At 52.0% G+C, this 9487-nt stretch overlaps 1 protein-coding gene across 1 annotated transcript in view; it reads right to left on the bottom strand.

The window, feature by feature from the left end:
* Window positions 1–1081: 1081 nt before the first annotated feature.
* Window positions 1082–9487, bottom strand: part of MAPK4 (mitogen-activated protein kinase 4) — a 121889-nt gene continuing 113483 nt past the window's right edge. The window contains exons 3-5 of the mRNA XM_014539720.1: window positions 6889–7033; window positions 5308–5469; window positions 1082–1261 (exon numbers count right to left, since the gene is read on the bottom strand). Of these exons, the coding sequence (XP_014395206.1) occupies window positions 1254–1261; window positions 5308–5469; window positions 6889–7033 (315 nt within the window). The 3' untranslated portion in view covers window positions 1082–1253. The remainder of the gene's footprint in view (window positions 1262–5307; window positions 5470–6888; window positions 7034–9487) is intronic.

The raw sequence follows: 9487 nt of genomic DNA, 5'->3' as shown, positions 1-9487 counted from the left end.
GTCCTCGCTGCCAAGCCCTCGACTTTGTTACTAGATTGAGCAGCCATCCGCTGTCGCTCCTAGGAATGCTGACGGCGATCTAAGACCACCAGACCAGGAAGGGACCTAGGAGGTCACTAGATGCCTTACCAACATGGAGATTGCTTAGAGTACTTGTTTTAAAAAGCATCTTCCTTAAAAAGGAACTTCCATCCAACTCTGATTCGTTGGTAGTGACGCCAGGGCACACTGCTGAGAAGGACTCAGATCCCCAGCCCAGTTTAGCAGGAGAGAGTCCTGTGATGCTTAGCAGTGTCTGACAGGGATGCAGATTGGGGAGAACCCCAGGTGGGCCAAATACCAGCTGTGTGACATGATGCCCATCTCTACCCTCTCTGCGCTGTAGCTTCCTCACGTGCCAACGGGCAATGCCAATAACGGTGCCCGCCTCATGGCACTCTGCAGAGGTGCAAAGGAGGTGAACACAGGGACGTGCTGTGTGGCGGTAAATTCCACACTGTTCTCTGGCCTTGCGTGGCTGCAGTTTGCTTTTCCAGGGCAAATTCCCAGGCTGCCAGAAGGCAGCTCCTGCAGGGGCCCTCATTCAATGCTAGCGGAACACTGCATTGAGCCTGGTACATGGGGGGGGGGGAGGAGAATGCTGGTGGTGCCAAAGGAAGGGCCCTGGCCCACAGGTAAGACAGGCTGCTCCTATACTGAGCGCCAGGGGATGGGAGAGGGAAAGGCCAGCAGGTAAGTTGGGGAAGGCGCCCCAGGGCTATACAGCGTGGGAGACAGAGGGAAAGGTCACACAGAATCGGAGGCAAATAGCAATGGGAGGACTGGAAGGTGGGCTCTGGACTCCAGGGCTGGACACGTCTGGAACCACACCTGTCCCAGGTGGAGAGCTGGCTCTGGCTGGCGGCCATCAGCAGGATGTCGTCAATCTCATCCTCAATGCGGAAGGGGTGCTGGGAGGTGGGCTCGTCCTCGGGGCATGAGTACGGGCTCATGTAGGGGTGCTGCAGCCCCATCTCGGCTGTGAGGCGATCCATGGGGTTAAAGGTCAGGATCTTCTCCAGAAAGTCGATGGCTGTGGAGCAGAGCCGGACAGGAAGGTCATTGGTTGCCGCTGCCACCCTGAGAAGGAGGCCCCTCAGCGTGGCGACGATCCTGTGTACTTTTCCGTTTGTAAAAAGGTGTTTAGTCATTTTCTTTCTCATGATCCTCACCACAATCCAGCGATAAATTCGGGGCTGATGCTGCTTTTTGACTCACAAATCTAAGTAAGAGAGGCCCCGAGGGGGAAAGGGACATGCTCAAGGTCATGGCTGGTGACAGGAGGTCCAGGGCTAGAACTCTGCCTTAGGCTGGGTTCTCCAGAGACAAGGATTGAGGTGTAAGTCGTGACCTGACGGTGATCCCCAAAGTGCACTGGGAGGGGCGGGGGGAAGAAGCCAGTAGAGCAGTGGTTCTCAACCTTCCTAATGCCGCGACCCTTTAATACAGTTCCTCATGTTGTGGTGACCCCCAACCATAAAATTATTTTCGTGGCTACTTCATAACTGTAATTTTGCTACTGTTATGAATTGTAATGTAATTATATATGTGTTTTCCGATGGTCTTAGGTGACCCCTGTGAAAGGGTCGTTTGACCCCCAAAGAGGTTGCGACCCACAGGTTGAGAACCACTGCAGTAGAGGATGTATCTATGAGCAGGTTCTCCTGTGGGCACCTGGGGCTCATGTCCACTGGGGTCCCCTAGGAGACAGCGTGGGGCCTGCAAGGGGCTTCACTTAGGGGCGCTGGGGTATCTCTACACCTGCTCCCCGTGTTGGGTTGAGTGCTGCTGGGGTGGCTGGGGAGCCCCTGAGAGGAAGGTCACGGAGGTGAGGCAGGTGGGACAGGGCCTGACAGGCCAGAGCTGCTAGTTGACGTCCAGAGCGCCTCCCACCAGATGTTGCCCAGGGAGGTCTAACAAATAAAGGTAGGCTGGATCGTCCACTCTGAAATCAATAAAAATATACATGTATTTTTAGAAGTACTAACATGCACACAGGTGGCATGGCATAGACCCCAGAAAGGATGCCTGTTTGTAGAGTGAGGGCTGCACCAGACCCAGGCGTGGCCTCCGTGGACCTCCGCTGGGCACGTGCACGTGAGGCCACTCGGGTTTTTGGCTGTTCTGCTGTGCACGTGTCAGCGAATAGCAGTGGAAGCGCGATGGGAATTGATTTGGGGGATTGAAAATAAATATCAGCGGGCAGGCACATTGACAAATATGGACGGAACCCGTGAATCATGAGGATTGCCTGGACTCTGCTCCAGAAGGGCTGTGAGGAGGCACTCGGTCCATGTCTGTGGAATTGAATTGAAACTCAAAGATGGGGGAGAAAATGAATGTGGGGCTGACGAGGCGAGGGTGAGAAGCTGGCTCTGTGTAAGAGGGATGGGAGAGGGAGGGACAGCGAGGAAGGTGTGGTCGGATGGGGGAGGGCTGTGAACACCAGGATATTTCACCACCAGGCTGAAGACCCCGCCGTGCCAGGCAGAAACCCTTTAGAGGCTGGACCAAGGGGAGGTCCTGGCATCTGGAACCTGGGATGGGGAGGGTCACGCGGAAGCCTTGAGCAGTCAGTAGTCATTTGCCAACCGGCATGACAGTATGTTAGGGTCTCAGGGCGTTCTGGGTGCGCACTGCTGGACATCGGCTCAGGGCACAGGCACTGACGCTGTTTCCTAAGTAGGTAGGGGTCCCCATTGCCCCATGAGCTCGGTGCTGCATTATCTGGGTAAGGGGGGGGGGGGGGGGGGGGGGGCGGCGGCATTACTTCTCTGGGCTGGAGGCCCTGCTGGAATCCTGACCTGGCTAATGATGGGACAGCCCAGGTGCAGAGGGAGGAGGCAGCTGAGCTCAAGGCCCAAGCCGCTGTCCCCTTGGAGGGGCTCCCTTGGGGCCTCAGCCGCACCGCTATCCTGCCCCTCCCACAGCCCTGGAGCTCCTTGCAGGGAGATTCATCAATGATTCAGGAAATGGAGGGTCACTGGCCTCCCAGGGGAGCTCAGTGCTGCTCTGTAACCTTAGACACAGACCAGTGAAGCAGCAGCCACTCTGGTTACCCCCAAATGCTCTGGGGCCCAGGGGCTGCTTCTGGGCCAGGGCTGCAGACCTGAAAGGGGATCAGCCTTCCAGGTGCCCAGGACTGGGAAGGGTCGGGCACTGCCACTGGGCTCCAGGCTGGGCAAGCCTTCCCCTCTTTGGGCCTCTGACCCTCCCTCAGCCCCACCCTATGACACTGGACCTTTTGACATGGAAATGGAGAGTTAAAGCTTTAAGGCATCATCACCATTGTCGTCATTACTAAGAAAGACCCAGCGAACCCTGAAGTCGGACAGTGCCTACCTGAAGGCCACTCCACTGACTAGTAAGCGTCTCCTCTTTCCTCTCCATGTCCTCTAACAGGTGCCCAGACACTCCTGGGAAGCCCTAACATTAAAAAACCCTTTCTCTGTCCAACCTACATCTGTCCCTTTACCCTCCACCCCTGAGCCTAGCTCCGCCCTCTGTGGTTCCCCCACCTCAGCTGTTCTCTCTTCCCCACACCTGCCCCTCTCACGCTTCAAGGTGGCAGTCATGCCCCGTGTAAGCCCCTCTCCACCTGCCTCACACTGGCCCGTCTCCCAGTTGTCCCCGTGGTTAGATGAGGCTGTGATGGAGGCCGTGGAATGGGGGTCGAAGTGATGTGTGTACCCCATTTCCAGGCCTGGCCCATGAAAACCTCCTGCAAAAGTCTCTGCAGAACAAGACAGAAGGACCTTGGGCCCCTGGACAGCTGTAGAGCAGGTCCACCATGTTGGCCTTGGATTGCCTGGTTTTGGATTATTATATAAGAGACAAATAAACTTTTTTTGTGTTACTCCTCACCCGTGGATATTTTTTCTATTGATTTTTTAGAGAGAGAGTGGAAGAGAGAGAGAGTGAGAAACATCAACTTGAGAGAGACACATTGATTGGTTGCCTCATGCACATGCCCTGATGGGGGCTGAGAGATGAACCTGCAACCCAGGTACCTGCCATTGGCTGGGAATCAATCCCATGACCCTTCAATCCATGGATGGATGCTCTGACCACTTAGCACCACTGGCCAGGGTGAGAAATAAACTTAATTTCTTTTTTCTTAAGTAAGAATTAAATCTTAATTGAGTCTGAAGAATTTTGGTCTCTCTCACAATCGGCTGTAGAAGCTTCCTAAGGAAGCCTCTGGCAGGTATGAGGCCCAGTGATAATGTAACATCTAAGATGACAGAGCAACCCTCCTATGCCCGGGCCTTACAGACCCTATTTACTTATCCGTCATAACGACCGTATGTGATATTATTATTATACCCATTTTATAGTCAAAGAATCTGAGATACAGAGAAGTTAAGAAACTTATCCAACGCCAAATGCTAGAAGCCAATTCCAGCATGTCATAATTGCAAGAGTTTCATCAAAAGGTTGATGGAACTTGGGGACTCAATAAGGGCCTAGTCACATATGTTATTGCCTGTTGGGAATGGCTAAAGGCATTTCCCCAAACCTTACTGCTAGACAGCTAAGGGCATCTCAATCTACATGTTATTGCCTCCTACTGGCCAAACACCTGAACAGCCATAGGCAGTTTCACCAATCTGACAGTGGACTCTGTAGACTAAACCCTGGCCTTTGAAGTGTATATCTACCTTGCCTTAGGACAATTTGTGTTAATAAATAGCAAGGGGTCCTAAGACGAAGGAAGAACTTGGTTTCTTTAGCCAAGCTTCTCTGGCCCCCAAATGCCTTTCAAAATTATGTTTCGTCTCTGGACTCTTATTTAATTACACACAGCACTTCTCCAGATTCCTGAAACCTTCTAGATGCTGGATTAAGACCGCCGGCATTAGCCAAACGGCTAGGCACTCATTGGTAGAACTAGGAATTGCGCCTGGCTTTGGCTCTCAAGCTGATAAAGCCCATGTTCTCTGCACCACACCATGCCTTCCAAGGAGGAAAAAGTAAAGGGGGTGAAGGAGGAGAAGAAGGAAGCAAGTGAGAAAGACAAGAAAGAGAAGGAGGCAAATCAGGGGTGGAATATGGAGGACCCCTAATGACTGCCTTGAGGTTGCCTGCTGGCCACATTCCAGGGGCTCATCATCTGGAAGTAGCCCTGGCAAATGTTGGCTGCCAGGGGGCCTCACTTCTATGCTAAGGACTATGCTTGGTCCTTCTGGAAGGACGCTACCTGGCCCCACCCCCAAGGGGACGCAGAGTGCAGCCTGCAGACGCGGGCCTGGCTGTGGGCGCAGGTACCTTCACTGTTCACTTCAGGGAGCAGCTTGCGCAGGGGCCTCTTCACCTCCCAGGTGCTGTTGACGAAGGAAGGCATCACCTTGAGCAGCTCGTCCTTGTCCTCCTCCCGGATCACAGGGATGGTGTCCAGTATGAGCTGCATCTGCTCCAGCTCGTGAGCCCCTGGGGAGGCAAATGCCAGGTGGGTAAGTGTGCTGCCCAAGTGACTGGTGTGTGGAAGCCCCACAGCAGTTCCAGGAGGCCTGGGAGGGGCCACACAGGGCAGTGGGGACAGCCCTGGCCCTGGCTCTGGTCTTCCTTCTGCCGCTAACTTGCTAGGTGACTATGAGAAGATGGCTTGCCGTCTCTGGGTCTGGCTTTGTCAAATGCCTCTGCCTCTGGGATGAACAGTCTGATACAGACTGGCAGCCAGCACCAAAGTGACGGGAACAGCCTGGCCCCAGGCTTTCCAAGGGCCCCCTCCCATAGGCCCCTCTGCATGTTCTTTGCCCGGCTGGGGAAGCAAGTGATTTCAAGGCCGGGAATGAGCCCGACCCTTTGGTTTCCAATGAGGAGGATTCCGATGAGGAGAGGAAAATATCAGGAATAACAAGTTGGGTTTGGAATGTGTCCTGAGCGCACTGCCTCTGTGCTCCGTTGGGCAGAGGGAGGAAGACAGGCTATGCCCAGGGCGTGGATCGGGATGGAGGCAGGCACTCATTATTCGGCAAGTAATTATTTATTGAGCACCTTCTCCCTGCCAGGCATCATGCTGGATGCTGGGAACGAACACCTCTCTCATCTGTAAACGCGTCAGTCTTTATGCGTCTCAGAAACTCAACGCACTTTCTACCCCCAGACAGCACTGAGCCTGTGTCTGAGCTCTGGCACTGCTGGGATGGTCAGTCTGCCTCCTTGCTATCCCGCTCTGACCTCCAGGCCACTCTTACCTTCATTCCTCCCGTCTCCCCTCTTTGCATGAGTAGCCTTTCCACTTCCTCTACCCGAGTGAATCCTCACCAAGCCCCCTGACTCATCCAGCTGCACAGAGGCCCTCCCCATACCCCCAGTTCCCATGGATCCCAGCCTGCCAGCAGCTGGTGGCCCAGGATGGGCTCTTCTGTGTGTCCCCACATGCCCTGTGTGACACTAAGTATATGCGAATGCTGTGAATGCCAGCCCGGAAAGGGCCTCCAGCATCAGGGTCTGCTCTCAAGGCGTCCCCGTGGCCTCTCCCTCAGTGGGCTCATGGAGGGTCAGTTCAGGGACTCTGGGAGCTCCTTGTGGGGACCCCTCTCCAAATGAGCACTCCAGACTGACTGCTCAGAGTGGCAGGGAGAGCGAAGGAAGGGGCTGGAAACGTAGGGTGGGTGTTTTCAACGGTCAACCTCAAGGTATTGGAATACAAGTGGTTACTTGATTGTGAAAGTTCTGTCCTAAAAGATTACTTTTAGTCTCTCTAGCATACATGGCCTCCAAGCAGTGCCATAAAAGCCACAGAGGTTACTTCAAAGGGAAAGTCTGGCATGTTTTGTGCACCCAGTTCTCCCTTGGTCTAGAACGACACCAGAGGAGAAGGAAGGCGAGTGGTTAGCAGCTTACCTGCAAAGAGCATTCTCCCTGTGAGCATCTCCGCCAGGATGCAGCCGGCTGCCCACATGTCAATGGCTTTGGTGTAGTTGTTAGGGGAGAGGAGCAGGCGTGGTGAGCGGTACCACTTCGTTACCAAGCCTTCTGACAGATAACCCTGCAAGACAAAATCCCGCTCCATCCGTCCGTCATGCAGATGCCCTCCCTCCCACGCCTCTTCTCCTTTCTCTTCACCTGGAGACAGGGCCCCTTTCAGGATTCCTTCATCCTTGGTCCTTTCCTGTTGGTCTGGGAGGAGCATTACGGAACAGAAGTCTGACTGTAGGGGTTCAGACTAGTTTGTGGGGTTCAAAGGCTTGGGGGGGGGCATCTCAGGAGGCCCTGGCGTTCTCCTGTGTAGAAAGGGATTCAGGGTACCAATCTTTTAGAAGAAATGATATCCTGCCCCAGCTTGATGCAAGTATGCAAAACAAATCTGTCCTCGTCTAGTAAGAAGATGGATAAGTAAGAGCTATACCCCAGTTCATTATGGCCGTCAACAGAATAACGATGAGACACTGGAATTTCGTTTATCCAGTGACTGGATCTCACACACAGCCATACATTTGAAATCAAGCCAGTTGCTTTGGCGTTAATTTTTAGAATTAATGCAGTTACAACGCCAGAGCCAAGCCCCTGATGCGAATGGCTAAGGCTAGCTTCATAATGGATGCAGGCCAAGGGCATATGACAGCAAACCTAATGGCCAAGTGGACACAGCTTTTGCTCCGAGGATTCTGGGAATTCTACACTGTGTCTTTTGGGGGGTGGGAGGGATAGATGTTCTAGCTGATTTCAGCCATTGCTCAATGATTTCTGGACTGGGCTCAAATCCCTCCCCACAAGATACAGTGATGGCCTAGGTGTTTTAGCACAGAAAATAAAACATAGCCAGGCAATTCGGAAGTTATTCTCTATATAATTCAGAAAGCTGGCCCAACAGTGAAACCCGGGAAATGTCCATTTGGATCAACTGAACCATCTCTCTACAGTGAGAAAATAGACCCTTTTGGGATTCAAGGGGAGACAATTCCTATCGAGGGGCTCTAATGTGAGGTTCTAGGGATGGTCTTGGTACTTGCTGTAATCCCCCGTTTGGCATTTGAGTTTGCCTTTTTACTGATGTAGAAAGTATATCACAGACCCACTTAAAATATATGAAAAGTTCAGAAGCCCAAGTACCCAGGAGCTTTTTATCAGTTAATCTGACATCTTTTCATTTGTTGAGCAAAGATTTATTGTTTAAAGCTTCTGAGAGCCCTGAATTAGGACAGCAGTTTTCTCTCCTCTGTGGCACAACTTTTTTTCAGGGTAGGGCCTCAAACTGGTGGAACAAGGAGGAAAAGAGACACCCCCTCCCCCAGTGGGAAATGACTCCAGCAAAGCCATTCTCTGGCCTCAAAGCTCTCACCAACATGAACTCCTTACAGTTTTTTAATGTGTTCCTTTTTCTCTCTCCTTTGGGCATCTACACATGTGCATCCCATGGACGGAGGTCCTCACACCTGCTGCCTACCTGACTGACACACACTCAGGCCGGCTTCCTCTCAGGAGCTTCCCAATTTGCTGGGATGAGATTGGATGCCCCTCCGGGAGTCCATGGCCCCTGTTTGCTACTGTTTCTTTACTTCTATGAAGTTGCCCACTCTCCAGTCCCCTAGATTCTACGCCCCTCACAGGAAGCAGCTGGTATAGGTTCACAGTCATGTCCAAATTGCCTAGTCCCAAGTCTGCCTCTTAGGACGTGTTCAATAAACACTGTTGAATGAGTGAATGAATGAATAAATTAATGAATAAACAAGGAATGTCTCCTGTGGTCTAAACCCCTTTCAAAATGAGGCACGTTTGCAGGGACCACTGACCCTCTTCTTTGACATACTTGACTTTCCAGAGAGTTCCAGTTGCCACTTTCAAAGGTGGGTGGGAAATTCACAGCAGTTGACAACCATTGATACCTTGCCTTGTTCCAAAAAGGATTGGCAAATGGAAGTCATTTTTAAAAGGTCAGGCGTGTTGAGGTATAATTTACACACAATAAAATTTGCCCTTTTTCGGGTACAGTTCCATGAGCCTTGACAAAAGCATAGAATTGCATAACCACCATCGCCATCAAGATAATACACCAATTCTGTCTTCTCCAACAATTCCGTGCCCCCTTCTTGTCACTCGTTTTGCCCTGCTCAGAATGTCTTGTAAATGGAATCACAGCAGGAAGCTTTTGGAATCTAATTGCTTCTCTTAGCATAATGCGTGTAGACTCACCCATGTTGTATGTACAGTAGTGTGTTAAGGACTGAAGTCTGATCCTAAAAATGACAGAGACAAGCCAAGCGGTCTGTGGAAGGAAGGTCACTTCTGGGTGGGCGGGCTATACATCAAGGCTGTCTGATTTCATCTTCCAGTCGGAGTTGGAGGCGGAGACTGTCAGAGGAAGACTAAAGCAGAGATCACCCAGAGGGGAGGGGACTTAAGGAAAGTTTCCCTTGATATGTAAATAAACAGTCTTTTAAGGAATGGAATTCCCTATAATTAACATAATTCACACCTACAGATCTGCAGCTTTGGGGCTGAG

The sequence above is a fragment of the Myotis brandtii genome, unplaced genomic scaffold, assembly GCF_000412655.1.
Source record: "Myotis brandtii unplaced genomic scaffold, ASM41265v1 scaffold226, whole genome shotgun sequence".
NCBI classification, from domain to species: Eukaryota; Metazoa; Chordata; class Mammalia; order Chiroptera; family Vespertilionidae; genus Myotis; species Myotis brandtii.
This window is presented reverse-complemented; position numbering and strand designations above follow the sequence as displayed.